A 22,259-nucleotide genomic window follows, 5' to 3' on the forward strand; every position below is an offset into this window, starting at 1 on the left:
CTGACATGAACTGACAATACACAACAATCATTTCCAACTGCTTATTGTGAGAATGAACACAATTTTATGTGGCTGGCACTGCACATAGCAAACATGCCAGACAGGATATCAGGCACACATACATGATCATTAAAAAAGGCCGGTTCCTCAACAGATAGCAACAGGGGTGCAACGCTCACACATTTGTATGCCAAATTCTGGATACTCGGTGCGTTACGCACAATTGGAAATTTGTTCTGTTACCATAACATAAGAGGCCAAATAAATATGCTGAATTACAGCCTTCCCTAGTCAGCTTTCTTGCCCTATCAAGCTGACTAGAAGTGCAGCACGGTCTACAATGAATTAAACAAAATGCACGAAAGAACACCGAGAACGAAAGCATCTCGCAGTTATCTCCAGTTCTTCCTATCCTTTGTCAGCCAACAGCAACCTATGCCTGCAGATTTTGTGCTCTCATCACTTCTTGCATGCCATCTCAACTCATCTCAGCACACACTAGCAACAAAGACATCAGAGCAGTGAGCATGACACTGGGTCACTCGCCCATTTTGTACCAGCAGCACCTGCTGGGGGGCTGCAACATGAATATTGAAAATGGGTGTGTTTAGCCTTATTCATGCCTTATGGATGCCCTCTCATCAGCTGTTTTTGGTTGTACAGTTAAACCTCAATATAACAAACTTCAATATAACGAAATTCTTGATATAATAAAGTATTTGACTTTTCATAACCTCTTGCCCATAGCACACCATTTAGAACCTAAATATAATGAAGTGTTTTGTATGCGATTTCAATATAACGAAATTTCACTGCCATCGCAAAGGAATGCAAAGACAATAAATGGAAACCTCCGCAGACCCAGATGGTCGAACAATTGAATTACAAGTGGCTGCTTGCAAATGCAACTCTCAAATCGCACACGGGGTGACAAGAGCGACCGCCGACGCGCACTGTGCGCTTTAAGTGCGAGAAAAAGTGTGCGAGGGTGAAACAAGAAATATGGTGGCTTCCTGAGTGCCACCTTCCTGTGTGAGCTAAGGGAAAGAGGGGGCGAGCAAGCTCACGGTAACACGATCAAGCGCGCGCGAGGGCACGGAAGAGGGGGGCAGAGTAGGTGGTAAGTTGGCATGCGTCTCAGCCGTGGCTGCGCATAGCTATAAGCACGGCTGAGCACACACACAGCCGTGCACCCTGCTTTAGAGGTAATCTACCGCGTGTGCAAAGAGTGGGGGTGCCGAGATGGCATGGCACCATGCAAGCTGTATTACCACTCAGTTAGTATTGGAGATTGCGTAATTTCGAGTTTCGGTGACCCGTTAGAGCGAGAGGCAGACGAAGCATTCGCTCCCCGCTGCCGGCGCTTTTCCTGACAGTATCACTGTGCAGACGATGCTATCAGCTGAGGGGGTGGGGTGCACGCGGAAGTGTGGCTGGCTTCGCTTAATTCGTACCGCCGAGAAGATATTGTCGACCTACAGGGCATGAAGCCATATAACTTGTCGCAGACTCCCAAATTTATAAAAATGAACTGTTTTCTTATTCAAATTTGCTTTTTTTCGACTGTCCGATAATTAGGAAAATCCTGCTGCTCCTTTCCATGTAAGTCGATCGGCGACTGTACTTATTTGCATAAAAGGTCGAATTTAAATAGAACGAAATTTCGACATAACGAAGCAAATTGCCAATTTTACCGACTTTATTATAGCAAGGTTTAACTATATTGCTTTGACCTGGAAAGCTAGCAAGTTTGCATAAAGCTAGAATTAGCTGAAAGCCTTGCTTTAACTAAGCAGGTTATCCCTAAATGCCTTGGTACTTTGTACTTGTGGTCTTTCATTGTCGAGTAAAATCTGATAATTTCCCATTTTTGCACCCCTAATAAGTTTTATGAAAACTGGTTTAAACCCAATTTCTACCTGGAATTCCCCTCAAAGCGCATTCTTCATGTTAGAATGAAGCCCTGAAAACAGCGCCCATGTTCTGGCCTGCTGACAGGACGCCACCGCTTGCTACCATCTAATGAATGCAGCACTAATACTGCTTTGCATTGTGAATGGTAGCTGTAATGTTGAGAGGACGCTTTCGTGACTAAGGTATGTTTAAAGTTCTGACAGTCCTAGGATGGACACAGAAATGACCAAAAAAATGACAATGTACGTCAACAAGCGTTCATGATTGCACACCACTCACGAAACATGCCCGTGTGTGCAGTTGGCTTTGCTTCTTCTATTTCTTTGTTAAAAGTGCAGGGAACGAATTATGTAAGGGATCACCAGGCATGTCTTTATTTGTTTATGTTGTTTGTCTAAAAAGGGGTACACTCAATCTCGGATGCATCAAGCTCAGATATATTGAACTATTGTCTATATTGAAGAGTTGTAAAATCCCCTTGAAAATCCCATGCGAAAGTACTCTGCCGCATTCCATATATCGAATGCTGCACTTCCCCGCACCCTGCAAAAGCATTTTTTTCTAACAGAGAAGCGATTACTTCTTGTGTTGTCGGAAGTATTTAATGCCAAAAATTTTGAAATAGCACTGTCTCGGCAGATGCTCTCAAACAAGAGGCTGAATCTGAAGGGCAGTACATGCTAAGAAGAAAAAGTTGGCAGGGTGCTCTCAGTTTTGCTCACTGCGCATATGTGTGGCTTGTGCAAATTGCGGCTGTTCATTATCGGCAAGAGCAGTTCAGCACTCTGCTTGAAGAACTCGAAAGGCCTCCCGGTTCGTAACGCGTTACACAAAAAAGCGTGGATGACACTCGATCCTTTCACTCAGTGGCAGTGGGCCTGGAATGCTGAACTGGAGATGCTGGGCCACCAGGTTTGTGTTCTTGTAGATAAGGATGTCCTGCAAATGTCACTTTAGGGTTCCGCGAGTGACCAAAACGAATCAGACCCCAGCGACCACTTGGACGAAGCTTTACATTACAGTTTTAATTTAACAAAACCACCCCACGACACTTGTGCACTTCGCAAGAAAAGTGGGAATGGACTCGGATGTTCTGCAAGCTGAAAACAACTTTTGAAACTAAGAGTGTACGCTGTGTGTAGTATCGGCATTCACTGACGCGGGAGACGAAGGGGAAGGGATAAGAACAAAGGGACCTATCAGCCACGAAGTGTCAGATCACTGAGCAGTACGCATGAGATGCACAAACTTTTTAGGACAGTTGAGAAGTTAGTATGACTGATTCCAACAGGAAGTCAGTTCCGACAAAACGTCTCACCTGTTTCATTGCATATCACTTATGACAATCAGCCATATTGTTGGTATTGTAAGGACATGTACGGCTGGGCACGTACACATGCAAGTTTCAGTACAGTTGTGCTGATGGAGGCATGGAATGTATTCATGCAGGCTAGTTTGCTTTTGCTGCGTGTCCATTTCTACCTTATCAACTGAATAAAAATACACAACAAGCACTTCGACGCGTGAAAGGCACGCCGTGATCTCGCATCTGGGCTTTAAGGGATAAGGTTGCTGTGACTTGCCGACGTTCACGAGCCAAAAATAACTCACCTTTTGTGCATTCTACACAGTCTTAGGAAAAGAAAATCTGTAGCTTCCCGCTTTTCACGATCTCTGGAAACTGTCCGAGACGTGCAAAGATCTCAGATACGCTTAAGATAGGCATATTTTCTATTTCGGATTATCGACACATTAAACTATTATGCGATCCCTTTCAAGTTTGATATATTCGGGATCAACTGTATTAATGTCTGCCCATGAAGATTTGCATAAATAAGTTCGTCACATGACTTGTGAACAGCTCTCTTTATCAGTATGTGTTCCTGTGACTTATTTCACTAGTTTAAATAAAATATTGATGTCCAAAAAAAAGGCTGTTGCCTGCCTTAATCATTTGTGAAAGCATATACAATCTAGAACCCAAATACCAAGGACCCTACTCATACTCAACAGCATAACTTTAGATACCTGCTGACCTGTAAGCATCAAAATTAGTAGAATCTTGCAGACACAACACTGAGCTGTAAGGGATAACATGCATTCTTTCTTTTAGCTTTGCCCTGAGCATGCACCTTTTTTCATGGATACACAAATCTTTTGTTAATGACAATTTACCTTTAGGCACAGCACACAAGTAGCTACAAATTTCATAGAGCAAATACTGAGAAGCAACAAACTGTTTCTGCATCACGGCGACTTTTTCAGCTATTTTGGCGTTGCCAATTTCGCCTGCTTCAGGAATTTGTCTATATAAACTTTATTAAAAACAAGCACCCACTCTTTCCACCATCAGAATACTTCTAAAGAAAGGTTTGGGGACTGACAAGCGAAACGTTTTTGCCAACAGAATATATTTTTCCTAAAACTCGACGCAACATTTATAGAATCATAAACACAGCCCAAATTCATAAATCTTGTAGAAAATTGGGAGAGTTAACAGGTATGGATTTGTCTTCCATTCCTGCATTCCATGAGCACAGTAGGTTGTAATGCATAAAGCATTCTTTGGCGAGCTCCCCAGCCCTGTCACACAAAAAGTGTAATGCCTTGTATCTGCACAAAAGTGTGTAAGTTGCAAAGTTAAGCCATTTAATTGTTATGATAGTGCAAATGTAGATAATTTGTAGCTTTTAAGTGATAAGGAACAATTTAAAGCAAAAAATAAAACAAAGAAAGAATACCCATAGAAATACATAGGGATCCTTAGAACTGAAGTACTAAAGCGCCAAACAGACAACACAAGAAGAGGCACGGAAACACGCAAGAACAAACCAAGAGATTAAGACCCGTAGTCATACCGTACTCTCACCGTGTAGCTCACAATCTGAAAAAGGTCGCGAGTAAATTCAAAGTTCCGGTTGTTTTCTCAGCCCCTTGACAACTTGCGACAATGTGCGCTTGCATTAACAACCAAAAAACAGAATGCGCCACCTGCAGAACCCAGCATACCGACCCACATGTCAGTTGCAAGGAAGGGGTGGTTTATCAAATTGCGCTCTCATGCAAAAAAGTTTACATTGGACAAACGGGGCGATGTTTAAATGAAAGGCTAAAAGAACATGAACGCTCACAGAAGAAAGAAACTGGTTCCAATATGGCCATCCATTGCAAAGAGTGCGGGTGCAAGCCTCGCCTATGAGATACCATTGTTCTAGACAGAAGTCAAGACAGCGTTGCCAGTGAGCTGAAGGAAGCCTCCCGCATTAAAAGGAAGGGCCTGGAATGCGTCGGTGAACCGTCAGAAATTCTGTGTAAAAGTGAAATGTCCTTTTTAAAGCCCTTAGTTAGAACTGAGCATGTTGCTGCGCTGCCTGCGCTTGGTGGAAAATCTTCATCTTTTAGTTTTTAATGGGGTACTCCCTTACGGCGGTGTTTTGCGTATCACATAACCATTATCATTCATGGTCCTTTGGCCCTATACACCACATGTCGTTGTCGCGATCATCATCTTTTACAATCGTTTTATCGCCTTTCGCCTGGTTACCATGTGATTTTCAGCGTGTGAGTTGCACTGCCAGATTTGCGTATATATTGTGTGTTTCTGACAATAAAGCATCAGTTGTTAGTAAGTGCTTGTCCGTGTCTCTTCTTGTGTCTGTTTGGAGCTTTAGTACTTCAGTAACATGCACCAACTAGCCCAACAAAAAATTCTGCTGGATCCTTAGAAGATGCATGCGGAAGCTTATAGTAGGGGTGGGCCAGCTGAAATTTGTAGTTGGGTGAACCTGAAATTTGGGTTTGGGCCAACTTGAAATTTGAGGGTGGCTCAACTTAAATTTGGGGGTATCCAACTTGAAATCTGGGGGTGGGCCAAGCTAAATTTGGGGGTGGGCCTACTGGAAATTGGGGGTAGGCCAGCATGAGATTTCGGGGTGGCCCAATACCCAACTGAACATTCCTGAGCGTCCTTTGGGTTATAACACCTCGCGGGCAAGCAAGCACGTTAAGATGGTTGGTGCATTTTCATTGGGCCTTACCAAGGCACAGTCAGGACGCAGGCGAGAGCTTGCGTGGACAAGGAACACACGCATTACACAGGCTTGCGAGAGCAACAGCGAGTGCGACATGGCATCGAGGCGATGAACTCGCGCCTCACGGTATTGCGGTATTACGGTATTGTATTACAGTATTGCGGCAGCTGGCATTCCCTTTCGACCGCTCTGCTCTGTCGAGCTGCACTTGTGCCCGGCGTTCCGGCTCAATTGGTACGATTACATTGAAGGGGCAGGATGCTGTGAGAAAATATGATAAATGTCTAGTAAAGTCAAAGCATTCTTTGCCACTGGAAAGGCCGTGGGTAGATGCACATAAGCTAGGAAAAGCGAGTAAGCGCAAAACTAAGCAGAAACGAAGTCACAGCTGGGCCAAACAATGCTTACGCATTAGTAGACAATTCTCAGAATTTCTGCAGCTTTTCTTTTTTTACTAGCTGTGCAATTATAATTATCACCAGAAGTTCTGTGCATGTGCACATGGGTTACTAAGTCACCTGAGTATCAATGTTGGCAGAAAAACCTAGCGGGCTCATTTCATATCCAATGTACACAGCATGCAGTAATAACATTGGTGGCCCACTAATGCCTCACAAGTGCCTACCAGTAGTTTTGGACAATGCAGAGAACACTGGACACTTGTGGTCTCACAAAATATTATGGCACAAATGAATGACTGACCCCTTTAATTAAGATTTATCTGCTTCAAGCGCACCCTAAAGTTCCTCTCAAGCTGCAAGTGGCCATCTGTTATGGGCAGGAAGAAAGCTTGAGAATTGTGTCAATCAATCCAGAGAAAACAGTGGGACACCTCCAATGGCAACACAGCTGTGCAGTCTGACCATGACATCCAGAGTATAGACGGGAAAACGGCTCACTTCAATGAGCTGCTCGAAACGGCCCTGCTCACTGAAATGAACTAGTTCATTTGAATAGTTCTGCATATTCTGCTGCGTCAATGTACCGCGTCCTTGTTTCGTATCTGTGGGTGTGGAGGAGAGCTCTGGCCCTGGCCACTCCTTGCCCCGGTTGTGTTCCGGGTGGACGTTCTGTGGAATCGGGTTGACTCTTAGCGTTTGTCTGATCGCGTCTGGAACGGCGACTTTCTGGCCTTGTTGGTTGCGGTCATCGATTCGAGAGGCAAAACACACATATCGGCAAGTGTAGCGTGCGAGCGCGCAGAAGAAGCGGAAGAAACGGCGGTAGCAGTCGCCCTCATGGATCCGAAGTGCATGACGTTTCTCTGCGACTTGAGACAGGCGGTCAGAAACTTTGCCAAAGGATGGATATCACGGAAAGCGGCCGGAGTCCTGAACAATCAACAAGTCCAGCAGGAGGTAGAATTTCAAACCAGAATCCAGAGGTTCCCGGCGCACATGGGAGAAGTATCGCAGACACATCGCGACCGAAACAAAACAGCACACGCCAAAGCACACACGCTCGCGAACTGCGCCAGCGATCATCGTCAATGGGACTGCTTGGAGAGCTACAACGAAATTACCAAGGCTTTGTCTAGCCCGCTGAACCTTCCCTCTGCCCCGCGACAAGCTGGACAGGGCCCAGGCAGTGGCCCTCAGGCAACGGCAGACACTCATGCACCCTAGGCCGGCACAATACGACAGGCTCTACCCCGGTACATACGGTACGTGAGAAATATATTCAAGGTCTGCCACACGGATATAGCCACTTTAGCTCACATGCTCTGGGACTAGAAGAAAGGGGTTTAACCGAGGGGCCCAATTTTTATTAATCATTTCAAGAGAAGCCAACAAACAAAGACACCAAGGAAAACATGGGGGAACTTACTTGCACTTACTAATTGAATTAAAGTAATGATAAATTAATGGCAATGAAAGTGGATGAAAAAACAACTTACCACAGGTGGGAAACGATCCACGATTTTCTCATTACGCGCACGATACCTGATAAATTAACGGCAATGAAAGTGGATGAAAAAACAAGTTGGCGTAGGTGGGGGCCGTAGGTGGGGAACGATCCCGCATCCTTACATTAGACGTGCGATGCTGACAACGCTCAAACCAGTGACAGAAAAAAGGCTAACAATATCTGTGCAGACCCCTTAGCCATCTTAAACCTGAACGCAGTGGAAAGTGCTTTGTACATTTACCACTATTCGGTAACGTTTCTTTCGTGCCTATACAGAAAGGTGGTGGAGGTCCAGCTTTACTCTTTGAACATCATCACTCCAGCAATTTTCTTGAAAGCCTCCTTGGCTCACCCTTGCAAGCTTTCGTTCACACTAGAGCTCTCACTCGCACCTACAGATATGGTGTATGGCTGCGATGTTATCACTCTTGGACTTTATACGGAACATCACTGCGACCCCACCGGTGCCAGTGGAAGTTTGCCTGGAGTGTCCATATAATTGCTATCGCAATAAAAACAATTGCTTTTTGTTTGTTATAAGAACAACAAAAACAAATATGCTGGTGCAGTTACAGCACAGTGCAAGATATAGACTGCAACTGCATTGACATAAACAGATGGGAAATTTACCTTAAAAGACACCTTATCACGAGTGGTGACTGAGCCGAAGCTGGCAAGCCGAAAATGAACGCTGAATGAATAAGCCAGTTGGAACTGAGTGAGTAGCAAGCTTGAGGAAAAGACAAATCGTGAGCCCATGAGAGGCGAATCTCGGCATTACTTCCGATGGCTCTGTCGACACTAGTGCCAAGGAACTCTTCAGTTATGGCACCAGCAGGAAGGTGACACTTTAGCGTGCTTATGTCAGCAAAATGGCGGGTTTCGTCATCAAGAAAACAGGAACAGCAGCCGCATGGTGCCTCCGCCCTGTCTAGCTTTCTTTTTCTTTTACTTTTATGCCAGCTCAACTGCTCCCTCGGCTCCACCCCCCTCCCTGCCATGCACACCGTTCTTTTTTTGAAGCAGTACGTGGGAAGTCTTCTTTTCTTGAGCGCACAAGCATCCTGGCACATGATAAAAAAACAAGAAGTTCTATTACAACACAACAGACACATGCACAAAAGTGGATGACATGGATGACATTTTCATAACTACACTAACTAGCTCAAATAAAAACTAGAATATCAACTGTGTGTTCGCCTGTTGTCGTGAGACACACGGAAGACTCTTCTAGGGTCCGTCTTCGAAGTGTTGTTGGACCAGTGCGTGATGCATGAATGGTAAGCGTCATGAGAAATCATTCGAACAGCAGCAGGCAACGATGCATCCTCTTTTATCAATTAAGGCTTCTTTTCTTCTCTCTCGGTTGCATCAGGTGCCACACTATAGGTCGCACACAAAACCAAAATACTGCCGTGCATACAGAGTGAGCTAGAGGCACGAGTCTGCCCATGCTGGCCGCCACTTATTTTCCAGTAATGGCCAGAAAACTAAACCACGAAACTTATGGACAAAGAAAGCAGGTGTCAAGAGCCGGTGCAATAGCGGGCACCCATGGAGACAGCTGAATGTGAGAGGGCTGTGACACTGGCGAGAAAGAGCGGGAGGGCAGCGAAGCTGCTTTCTCACCCCACCAATAGGTGGCACTGAAGTCGTACACAACATAGAGTGCCTCGATACCAAGAACAGCGGCCCTGCTTTTCAGGAACCCTAACCTAGCAGAAGACCCGGCTCTGACGGAAAATTGCGACACAGCTCAATGAATGAGAGAACCACTGCTTCCTCTCTCCAAAAGAACCGCTGTTCGCTTCTACTGAACCACGGCTCCCTCATTCTTTAAATAGAGCAGCTCAAAAGATCCAGCTCACTCCTGGGCAACCCATCTCTAATGCGAAGGCAAAACTAACATGCAGCACTCACTTTGGGTTCTTGTAAGCATTCCAGGCTGCCAGCAGGCCTTTGCAGAGGAGTTTGTCAGTCTCGCATTCTGGCATCTGCAAGGATGCAATGAAAAGAAATGCTTTGTAATTTGGGAAGAATATTTACTCCCTTACTCACTCAAATCTGCAACCATTGCAATAACAGTACCAAAACTGTTGCTGAGAGAGCACATAAAGGTTTGCAGGGACCATTCTTGACACAAGCCTTTGTTGAGCACTGTCTATCGAGAGAGCATGTGAGGCATGTTGTGAAGCATTTTTGATCGCCTACTAAGTGAAGCTGCATTCTCTCTGGTGGTCAATACAACAGTGAAAGGGGCCCTGAAACACGTTTTGAACGTAGTAAGAAAATGTTGCCGATCTGTTCAAGAGGCTCCTGTAAATATGCAAGTCAAATATTATTGCACTGCATACAGCTGGGAATTCAATCTCGTGTTTAAAACAGCAAAAAATAACTTGATCTCGCTTCCACCATGCAGAGTCATTGCAAACAGCTGGACCCATAAACAACTATTCGCTCATGTTGTGATTGCAAAAACATTCTCTGTAATACATAGCTGCTAATTTTTAGGTAAATAAATGAAATATATGTCGGTGATCTTCAAAGATAGAAATAAGCGTCAAACGATTAAAATACTCTCTAATGAGAAATTTGAATGCAGCTCGACATGCGTTTTCATTTTGTGAAATATTGAGGCCAAGAATTTGAGACCGAAATCACTGCACTGACTGGTAGTGGGCCAGTGCTGTCGGCGCCTTTGCAGACGGAGGGGCAGTGTGGGAATACTGGCATCATGAGCGGCATCAAGGCCAGCTGTGGAAGAAGACGCCGACGAACGCACGAGCAGTGGCACAAGCTCGTTTGCGTGGTCATGCCGAAGGACGCCAACGAGCCAGCTGTGGCAGAAGACAGCGACAAAAGCGCGAGCAGTTGCACGAGCGCCTTCGTACAGTTGCGCCAAGGGATGCCGATGCTCGACCCAGGAACAGGTGCCCAAGAGCTGTGCTCTAAAACCTTTCATTTTACACTGCCGTTTCATGCACAACAGTTACACACAACTGCATATGCTGTGCGTGGCCTTCAGGATAGCAACAGCGTACTTTGTAGAGTAGCCTACTCTTGTTGCCACAATGTGCCGCGACGAGCGTTTTCACTGCCCACACACTACACTTTTGGTCAGACAGCCCCCATGGCTTCTGCCCTGATTAGATTCCAGCATGCTAGCAGAGGTGAAGAGAGACAACACCGTGTATTGTCCCAATAGCTCCGCTTATACTTAATAGTTGAAAAATTTGTGTAGCATGAGATACGGGAGATGACGGCCTTCGATGCTGAGGCCATTCTATGATTAGATAAAGAACGTTTCAGGGTCTACCATGTAAAACACCTTGGCGGTTGTTTTGCCTGACACGTGACTTTCATCTATGTCAATGACAGCACCCTTCTCACAAGTCATAGACTGTAAGTGACATAAAGGTGCCTAAAACACAATACTAGCAGCTCTGAGTAGGTCTTATCTTTTGTCATTGCACTGCTGTGGCTCGGTTTATATTTTTTGGTGTATGCCTCCAAACATGAAGCGATAATAGAGAAACACACTTTTTGGGACTTCTGAATGGCTTGTGCGCAGGTCAGGAAGTCCCCAAGAGCCAACAAGCTAGAAAACCATCATACTAGTGTGCTCTAGTATGTTGGTGTGAAAGTACACTCCGTTAGGAGCCCAGTCAAAAGGAAAACGATGTGCCACTTTTGTGTGAACAAAACAATGCTCACATCACCAGTCATGTTCCAGTGCCAAAAAAGGACAAGAAAGAAAAGCCACAAAGATTATAGAAAAAAGTCTGCAGATCTTGCACACTGTGGGAATGATGTAATTGAAGCTTTGTATAGTTTTTGCCTCAAGTGACAATAATTAGCGGTGATGTTGGTGGCGAACCTGTAATTTCTTCAGTGTTTAGTCCAATATGAGAGTGGCGAATAGATGTTAAACGTTACCTTGCATGCAGCACCGCTGTTTCTCTGTGCAGTCCACGGAACACACAGGGACACGTGTTTGCTTGAGGTGGTGTGTGTTGCAGCATTGTTCATAATCTCTGAGAGCTGAGCATTATCATTGCCTCCCATGGCACATTGCAGCGTGGCCGAAGTGTTAAACTTTAATTGAGTTAGAGGGTTGTACGTAATTCAATTATTATGAAATTGTATGTATGCATTGTATACATACATTCGCGGTCAGCACCACATTTTACTGCGTAGCAAAGATGCTCCTGTTCCGTGCGACGCATCTTTTGGGCCTGAGTGTCCTCGACACTGAGTGCATGCTTTGGAGCCATTTTGCTGGCACGTTTACGTGCTCCTTCTGCGTACTTGGCCAGCACACTGCTTAGAATCCAGCTGCAAGTGCTCTCTTCAGGCTACAGAAGATTCTAATGTTTAGGCTATCACAGCCCAGTGAAGGCCTCCACAGCCCAGCACCTGCACTTCTGTTGCAGAGGAAAGCAATCAAAGCACTTGCCACACGCACAAACTACGCATCCCGGCCCACGGCGACGCCGGCCACGATGCACAGAGGCGAGCGTCATCTGGTGGTCTTGCAAGAAACTCAGCGGCATGCGCATCAAGACCACAGCAAGACCACAGCAAGACCACAGCAAGACCACAGCAAGACCGTAAAGTCGGGAGAAGAGGCAAGGAAACCTTTGCTTTAAAAAGTGCTAGAACCAGGTTACTTCTGTAAGATGTACCAAGTGGCCCAACAAGAAGTTCTTCGAAGCTTCACAGCAAAGAAATATCTGTTAACGCACAATGTCTCTTTTTTCACTCGGGCATCGTGTGACGGAGTTTAGGCGGAATCAATCAACTACCTCCAGGGCTAGTGCTTCAGGAGCACAATTTTGACAGTTACGGTTAACCATGTACAGTCGTGACCAGAAGCGGAGAGACCACGGCTCCGGGCGCGGGAGCAGCTGCGGGGCCACATTTCGGCACTGCAATCTCATGCCGCACGCACGCTTCGAGAGTGCCCCGAGTGACGACAAACTGCACCCTTGCTCTGGCGCTGGTGCTTATCCCGCTCAATAAATTTCTAGTGCACCGTTTGATTGTTCTGCTGCTGACGGTTGTGACGAAGAGGAGCGCGCATCGCAAAGCGCCTAAAGTCTCCGAAGAGAAAGCAGGGCGAACTGCTCCCCTCCTCCTCCATTTTCGCCATGCCTTGACGTTTACACGTCGATGCCGTGTCTGTATCGGCATGCTGCTGGAAGGCATGCGTGGCTTGCACTCGACTCCTGAATAATTAGGTATAAATTAATGCATCGAGGCGTAAAATGCAAGGCACTGTGGATCCTCACTTCGAACACATCCTTCAAATAAGTATTAAAAACGTTTGGCACTCACAGGCTCTTTATTGTCGTGAGAAATAAACAGTCCAAATGTAACATTGAACTAATACTTAGTGAAGTTGTCATTAACGGCACAAACACCTGCAGCTCAATGAGCAGAAGTAGAGCACGCATAGAACACAAAGAGTTCTTTCACAATTACCCGGCTGGAGTGGCCACCAGTAGGTGCAGATTTGAACCCCATCGAAAACGCGTGGGGCTGATCAGGAAGCAACTTGTGGCCTGGGATCTCCGCACGGCTACAGCTGATCAGCTGTGGACTGCCGTAAAACAAGGAATGGCAGACTCTTCGTGCTCACCCCGGAGTTGTCATCACTGAATGATTCTATGTCGTGCCGAGCTGCTGGTGTAATTTCAATTAATGGCAACTTAACTAAGTATTAGTTGAATGCTACGTTCAGATCGCTTAGTTCCCACAGATATAAAGAGCCTGGCCAAACATCTTTAATACTTATCTGAAAGGGGTGTTCGAAGAAAGCATCCACAGTGCCTTGCATTTTACGCCTTGATGTATTCGTCTCTAATGACACGGTAGTTGAGTGCAAGCTGCGTGTGCCTTCCAACAGCATGTCGATACAGACATAGCATCGACGTGTAACCATCAAGGCGCGCCGAGTGCAGAGCAGGAGGGAAGCAGTTCGCCCTACTTTCCGTTCGGAGACTTTAGGCACTTTGCGATGCGCGCTCCCTTTTTTCACGACTGTCAGCAGTAAAGCAACCGACGGTGCACTAGAAATTTATCAAGCATGATAAGCACCCACAAGAGAGCGAGGGCGAAGTTTGTCGTCACTCAGGGCACTCTCGAAGCAGTGCGCGGCGCGAGATAGCAGCGCCGCGTTGCGGCCCTACAGCCGCTCTCACGCCCGGAGCTATGGTCTCTCCACTTTTGCTCACCACTGTACATAGAATAGGCTCCCTCTAGAAGAAACTCTGATCAGCATTATTATTGGTAAAGTTAAACATTCTGGGGACCTTAGGTTAGTTTGCCCAAGACTTACCGCACTAGCATTAAGCTTAACCCTCCCAGGGTCGATTTTTTTATTGCAGATTTAAATTCTTCAGAGGGACCTATTTCGAAAAAAATTCACCGGAATTTCTCTAGGGTAACCGTAAAGTGAGAAAAAAATATTTTGTGTTGCTATATATGTACTGTTTATTCATGAATAACAACAATAAAAAAGGAAATAAGCTTATAAGAATTAAAGATTTGATGCATTGTTATACACATAGTTCAGTGCTGAGAAAATGCGCACATGAGAATATTTTGCAATTCTCAAATCTTCCTGCTCTTACACTAATATTTACGTCTGTAGCATAATCGAACTGCGTAGGTGAGTGCACTCAAGAAAACTGTGTGGTTGTGTGCCCGTCAAAAAAGCACAACGTGTGACAAACTTATGCTAATCTTCATCTTATCGCCAACCAGAGGCAATTAGTTTTCACGAGTCTCCAAGAAAGGAAACGCATCCATGGCGGCATCCTTCGTGTGCGTACCCCTGTGAGCAATAAACAAGCAAGTAACAGGCGGTCGCCCTTTGAGCGATTAGTAATGAGATAGCCATCAGTTATGCAAGTGCATGAAGTCGAAACCGCCCGCGGAACAAAACCCAAACTCACCGCCGCCCGCCCCTGTGCACGCCAGTGCACGAGCGGTAGTATTAGACGCGCCGGAGCAAACAAACCACACAATGAAAATCGAGAGAGGGAGCTGAGAGAAAAATATTTCCTATATTCTCGCGTAGTGGCAGCACATGCCAGGAGAGAGAAAGTTAGAAAATTGGGGTGTTTTTTAAATATACAGACAGCACCGTAAATATACGGCATCGACCATTTTGGACTTGTTCGCAGCGCCATATATTTGTGTCACTGACCCTGAAACGGTTAAGCCCAGGTAGCTTGAACAGATTAGCAAGGGCGTTCCAAGTTGCATCCTAAACGTAGTTTACTAAATCTGTCTGAAGTAATTTACTGCCTTGATCTCCTCATTACATGGTCACAGTTGTTGGAAATTCTCACCTGTGCTTCTGTAGCCACAACACCCAGGTTTGTCATTACGTGCCTGTCAAAAAATAAAAAGTGAACAAAGGCACGTAAAGAACAAAGCAGCTACACTAAGCCCCCGGATGAAAAATTTGTCAGTTTCAGCCAAAGGGAAGAGCACTGACAGCGATAGCAAAGTTTAGCATTGCACTTGAACTTGCCAAGCAACAAAGCATGCATGGCAACCGTTGCTCAGAAAAGGAACCTGGCAGCTAGCCACGAGGCATCGACCCTGGCACGATGAGGAGGGCCACCAGTGGCGTTGCAGGCGTCATACCTTGATTGTGCACAAGATGAGCCCAACGGTGCAAGTCAGTGTCCAGCGAAATATTAGATAAGGTTAGCTTGGCCTTTACTGCCCATCCCGCTCACACAAGTGCATACATACAGAAGCTCAGAAGGAATGCTAGTGTGCTTATGTTAAGCATTAACACAATAATCATGCCAGCAGCTGAAAGCAGGATGCCACCCTAGCTCCACAACCAAGTCGATCGACAGGAGACTTGACGACGCTTCCACCTTACTTGTCCTTTAGGCAGCCTAAGCGTACTTCACGTCTCTCGATACGCCCTAATGTAATTATGGTATGAAGCCCGACTTCCTCAAGTATGCAACAGATCAGAACAGTAAAAGCTCGTTAATTCACAACTCGCTAATTCGAAATTTCTGGTAATTCGGGTTGCCACCGCGGTCCATTCAACAGTATATTGAAAGCAATATGTAACGCATCCTGCTAATTAAGACCCTGAAATCTGCTCTGCCGCCAAAATTCAAACTGCGCGCCACCGTGGATGGGAGAGTGCTAGTTAGCTGGAGTACATCGGCAACGCTGGCATCGCCGTGTGGGCCGTGCAGCTTTGCTCTTTTCATCTGCAACCCTTTGTTTAGGCTTGACTGAAGAGGGACGCGTATGCACCTGCCAGGCATGGCCAACGCCTTTGTTGCAGGTCGGTTCTCTCCCTCTCTCAAGACTTTCAAGATAAAAACACGGACATGGCGCTGAGTGTTTCTTCTTTTTTTTTTCTTTACATCTTCCTGTTGCATATTGGAGGCTATGCACTTTCTCTACGAGGTGTTCTGCCGAGAAGCGGCACCACGTAATGTCTGAAACATGACGGCCGCGACGTTTATCGGCGCTTGCAGTACCAAAAAGCATAGCCTTCGAGATTCGTGGCTATGCTGGGATACGTGTTTAGCCCCCGCCTGTACATATAGTGGTACTCGGCAGTGTGCACCCAGTGCAGCTACGAAGGTGCAACGGAGACCAACGTCACTGATGGCAATACTCTTTGAATCCAAAGCATCCGTTTCATTTTCTTCCACCTGTTAGCCCATTGAGTGTTCAATGCACACAACTTTCAGCAGCACAGTCATGGAGTGGTTTTTGAACAGTGCACCAGAAAGTTGCATAGGCGTCGGTGACTTGTAATACGACATGAACATCGGCTCCAATATATATGACATAACCTGCTGCCTGCTTCATGCGTAGAGCTGTGCTGCACAAGGCGCACACATTGAACTGTCTGCACTGAGAAATTAAGGATTCACACCATAGTTACTGGGTCGGAAACCATGCAACTAAATACAGAAAGAAGGAAACAAAAAAGAAAAACAACACGACAAAAAAGGTGCATGTATTCATATTTCTTTGGAAAAGCAAGCAGGGCTCGTCTACCATATGAAGATGATTAATGTCATACTTGGAACACTCACAAAGGAGGGTACTTAAGACAAGTGTATGACTCTGCGCTTGCCTTGTGCCTTCTGCGCTTGCCTTGCCTACCTTGTGAATGAGTTTTCTTTTTTGCACTACTTTCAGTTCCAAATATATCTAACACACAAGGCCACAAGAAAGTATTACTTGATTAATGTCACGATGAGCTAATTGCCCGGTGTCATTAAACAGTGACTACACCTACATTTCCTCTATTATTTTTGCTCCTCCAACTAATTTCAAACATGAAAAATATACAAACAATGCATGCCAACTTGATGTACTGTCACTAGACTGTCACGGAGAGAGAGATAAACGTAAGTGCATACTTCTGCTGCTTGTAAAGCGGAGGTGAGATTCCACCAAACGAGGAGGCTATGGTGTTCACCTCCACCTGTTTGGGGCAGGCCTTGTGCAGTCCCTTGTTGTCACCTAATTTTAGGTCAAGCATGTAGTCGCTCCTCAGCAGGCCCAGGCTCAGTGGCTGCAAGTATGGAGAATTTAAATTCCGGGGTGTTCTGTGCAAAATCCCCAATCCGATTATGAGGTTCGCCATAGTGTGGGAGTCTGTTATGAATTTCGGTGCTCCAGAAATCGACAGAGACACAATGCAAATGCGTTAAAGAACATTTATCCTAAAAAACAATTCTAACCTAAAGCAAATGAACAGAAAATTAAACTTGCACAGCGTAAACCTTATACATGCAAGACCTTCACAAAACTAGCTACACACACGAAAAAAATGAACTAGATATTATCTATATACTGTGCCTAGTTTAACTGTCCAAGTGACACATAGTTCCTAAGATTGGAATGTTATGACTGTCACAGTGGTGGTGAAGAGTGGCAGTTCTGACGTGGTGTAGGTGTCGACCTCTATTGAACGTAATGGGCTTGTAGTCCTTTTCCGAGACTCGCATGGCACAGGATGTGGTCTGGGCAGTCAGGTGTTGTGCCAATGACATGGCCAGGCCATTGCCTCAGTGGCACTGGACAGTGGCCAATTATGGCAGCTTGAGGCTGGACAAGGGCCACAGAGCACAGCCACAGCGACGTAATTGGAGCTCAGCAGCTGGAGTTTTTGCCAGCCAACTCTCGGATGTCCCCTCTCCGGTCTGCGGTCCCCGAAACTTCTGCTTCCTGTCTCCAGAGCGCAACTTGAGATGCGACTACCTTGCTTCTCACCCCGTCAGCAATGCCAGCTCAGCCGCCTTGGTCTCCTTTTTCTCCATTTTTTTTCTCTCGCGCTTCACATGCTTTTTACATGACGTGTCCACTCCCCGTTTCGCCCACAGTCCTCATCGTCTTCTTCCCGTATTTGCACATGCTGTTGCACATTTGCACAGAGGCCAGATTAATTTTGATCCCCTAGGATTTTTTATTGTGCAGCCACTGAGCGATACATGAACATCTTGGATTTCGCCTCCATTGAATTCGTGACCTCCTCCTCAGCAACGCAAGGCCATAGCCACTGAGCTAAGGCAGCAGGTCATTAAGAAATAATCCCTCCTTGTATCTTTTCCCTGTAATGCCCAATGCATTATACATGCTTTGCAGAGTTTAATGCCTCAAAATGCAGATTTAAGTGTGGGAAGCTTAACGCAAAGCCCATATTTGCATTTTTGATATGCTGGAGTGAATTCTAAGCTGTGGATAGTTCAACAGGAAATGATTATTTAATTACTGTAGTAATTGAGTTATAACAGAAATAATACTTTGCCATTTTTGTTTTGTTTTTTTGTACCAGTGTACTCTCGATGGCAAAAATAAAGGTGAACAATTCATCCAAACTTTCCTTGATGTGGAACTGTGCTTGGGAACTAGACTTAAAGGAGGGCTGGCGCAACATTCTTACTTGTACTATTTTTTAGCATTGAATAAAAGTCCAAGCCATCTAAATCCTAAAGAAAATACAGGGAAGTGTTACTGCATCCTAAATAATTTATATACTTGTTTCTAAGGTTTCGGTTTTGGCACCCAGAAAGCTGATGCATCATGACATCATGACAGATTCACTCCCTCTGTTCCTACAGTCACTGCAGCTCCCACTCGCGAGTGCTGCAAGATGAAAGGCAAAACACAGCACTCTTTCTTTTTGGTTTTTTTTTAGTGCAATGCGATCACACCTAATTTTAGCTCTATGTAACAATAGCAAATACTATTCTATGTCATGACGTAGCAATAAAATTTACAAAGCCAGGTCTGGCTAAGATTGCCAACTATCTATAATTTAGTGGGGCAGTCCAGACTTTTGAGTAAATGTCCCACAGACCGATTTGACCCTGTTGGTATGGCCAAATGTCTTGATTTCTGCATTTTTTTTCTGCTGGACAGGAATAAACAGATGAGATTTCCTTTTTATAATGCCTGAAAGCTTATTTGTACATTCTTCTTTTTTGTTTTTCATTGCATTTTTATAAACATAAAGGCAGTTTCATTTTTTGTTGTGGTTCTAGTCTTGTTGTAGGCCATAACTGTCTACATTGGCTAGTTAAATTGAGCTTAGTGACGTAAAAGCGAGTAAGGCTATACCGCGCCAACCACAAGGGGTAATAAAATCAAATGTAAAGGTACATTAAAGGCAAATATCATGTCAAGATGAAGCGATAGATTACTGCTCGAGAATATCTACGGTGTCACTATTATCGCGAACAGAGCCTTAGTAAACGAAAAGTTGAGGTAGATGCAGGGCACAATTAAAGACTCCCCCGGGACATTCAAGTACTTGCCTGATGACGAAGGCACTCCTCATTTAAATTCTGTCACAAGTACTCAACAACTGGCTATAAAAACATCATAGCCCTGCAGTACAAGACGAAAGAAAATGTGACTTCTCCAGTTCCATTTCACCTCTAGAAAAAAGAACTGGTTGACATTACCCTTGACAACGATGCGGGCGGTCAAATGGTTTTGTTCTCTCTCAATTCTGCGCCGCCCGTGCTTTTGCGTTTGAGTAGTTTCGTTATCGCATAGTGCTGCGCTGGTTTTGCTGGCTTGCGAAACTTGCACAAATAGCAAGTAGCAGAGAATTACGCTTCAGTGGGATGTCGCGAGATGCCTGAACAGTCCACACCACTTGACCAAAAGCAGCTGCAGCGGCGAATTCACCGCTTTGCCGTGGCTCGGTTTCTCCATCCCCGTTTGTGTTACGTGCTAAACACCGTCTGTTGGGCGCCGCAAATGGTGGTAATGGTGCAAGCAACATCACCACTCCCTGGTTGGGTGGCTGGAGACTTGAATTGCAATAGAGGTATTCGTACCCTTCAGATACAATTTTCTCGCAAACTAAGTCTCTTCTTGGCACGAAACAAGCATTGCGAGGTTTCTGGAATGGTATTTAAACAGTTCACATCGAGTTAGTATTTGTCTTTAGTGTCCCTTTAGGAACACCAAAAGCTGTGTTGCTCTACAGCTCGGGTTAAAAGGCACAACGTCTAGAAATTTAAGCACATCGGGTAATGGCACCCGTGGATCATCTCCTAAAACTGAATCAGGGTGTCAAGGTACTCATAATTTCTATACATTGTGCAAAACTTTTCATCTTTGCATTTCAAAATGTGTACATGTCAATAAAATCTGCATCACTGTTAGCAGTTCTTGGTACTTCTCGCGTGTTGGTGGGTGTTATTTTTCTAAATAAAAAGTTGTGTGTGAGGCGTGTGTGCCCAATCCGTAGTCAGCATAACAGCACTTGAACAAACCGTTCCTAGTGATTACGTGACTTCCACTTGCCAAGAACGGGTTGACATTGGCGGACGACTCCCATTCGTGTTGCCATTACGATATCAAGGCCTTCCAAATCACTCAGATACTAGGTTTGTATGGAAGTGTTGTGCTTGTTATGCCTATGTAAGCTGCCATGGATTGATCTCCCGCTTCATTACACAGTATTCCAACATGGCTTGGGACTCGGCAGAAGCAATCTGATTCCTCGTACTTGTCAGAAGCCACCATGCTTAAAATATCCCCTAGCAGGGGTTCACACTTGGTATTTAGGTGTAAAGCCTTTAGTGTATTTAATGAATCAGTACATGTGACTGTATTCTAGTGCTTGCCAGTTATGTATCTCTAACTAGAGTCCATACAGCATTAAACTTCAGCAGTGAAAGCAGGTGTACTGTGGTAATTGAATATTTGTTTCCCAAGGTTTTATTACGGCCCTCACACCCATATTTTCTTGTGTTTTAAAACCATCTGTGTAAAATTCTGTGTAATTTTTATATTTCTCCTGAGGAGCGTGGAAATCTTGTATTATGTGTTCTCGTGGGGTGCCTCTTTTCCTTAGATGTGTCAATGTCCAATCATATAACTATGTAAAGTCATACCACAGGGGCAACCGCTGTGGCATTTTAGCAACCTGGGGAACCTCACGAGGAATGTCATAATCAACATCCAACGGAGTTGTCCCAATAGTATGATCATTTCTCGTCAGATTGTGTCATCATCATGAATATTGTCCCTTTTGATTTATAACACTTTGTAGTAGCAGCCAGTGCATTCAGTGTATCTCGTCTCATTCTGAGGTACAGCAAGTATTTACTGTGACTTAACACAGCGGCTGACACACTAGGTACACTAGTATTGACACTTGAGTTGCAATCAACTATATGCAAGCAAAAACATAACCCAGTGAAGTGTGCCATGAGATTTCTTGTAATTAAGAACAGCAACACATTGGCCTATGTAGATTCCACAGTCCTTACGCAGAGTTTGCAGATGCAAAGAGCACCTTGGTATAGAAACCTCCAGTAGGGTTGTAGAGATGGTACACTAGGGAAAAATATCCAACTTGTTTGGCTGTTCTAAACTGTTCTGTCCGCGGTTATGTGCATGTCATTGACTGCATCCGTTTACTTTCGCTGTCTTCTAATGCTGGCGGATCTGTGCACTTTCTTCACCTTTTGGAGGAGGGTGCTCTGAAGTCTAAAATAAACACACATTTCCATGCTTTGAAAGAGTGTTGCATGAATACATATTTTCATACTCACAGCAGGGGAACACCTCGAAAAAAACTTAAATTGTAACAGTATGCAAGGCATGCCTAACGATGTCTGGCAACAGTAATGGATTATATAGCAGCATGTCCCCAGAAAATACAATAGTAAGCACAATCCATTACCTGTGGAAACCCAGCATCGCGAACCTTGTCGTAGATGTTAAAAATGGAGGCTGTGAACTCGTCACTCTCGATGGTACTGCACAAATAACAGTATTAACATGGTCTCCCTGTTAAAGGTTTTTGGCCATGACACTTGGCTTTGGGAAGCAAAAGTCTGCTGAATGGGGGAAAAAAGAGGCATTCAAAATAAT

General features: G+C 45.0%; 1 protein-coding gene across 2 annotated transcripts in view; it reads right to left on the reverse strand.

Annotated features, from left to right (window-relative positions):
• Window positions 1-22,259, reverse strand: part of LOC142573040 (glutathione synthetase-like) — a 72,437-nt gene that overhangs the window by 46,694 nt on the left and 3,484 nt on the right. For both annotated transcript variants that reach the window (XM_075682540.1, XM_075682541.1), the window contains exons 3-6: window positions 22,069-22,144; window positions 17,279-17,433; window positions 15,212-15,254; window positions 9,774-9,847 (exon numbers count right to left, since the gene is read on the reverse strand). In XM_075682540.1, the coding sequence (XP_075538655.1) occupies window positions 9,774-9,847; window positions 15,212-15,254; window positions 17,279-17,433; window positions 22,069-22,144 (348 nt within the window). The remainder of the gene's footprint in view (window positions 1-9,773; window positions 9,848-15,211; window positions 15,255-17,278; window positions 17,434-22,068; window positions 22,145-22,259) is intronic.

This window comes from Dermacentor variabilis, chromosome 2 (genome assembly GCF_050947875.1).
Source record: "Dermacentor variabilis isolate Ectoservices chromosome 2, ASM5094787v1, whole genome shotgun sequence".
Lineage (NCBI taxonomy): Eukaryota > Metazoa > Arthropoda > Arachnida > Ixodida > Ixodidae > Dermacentor > Dermacentor variabilis.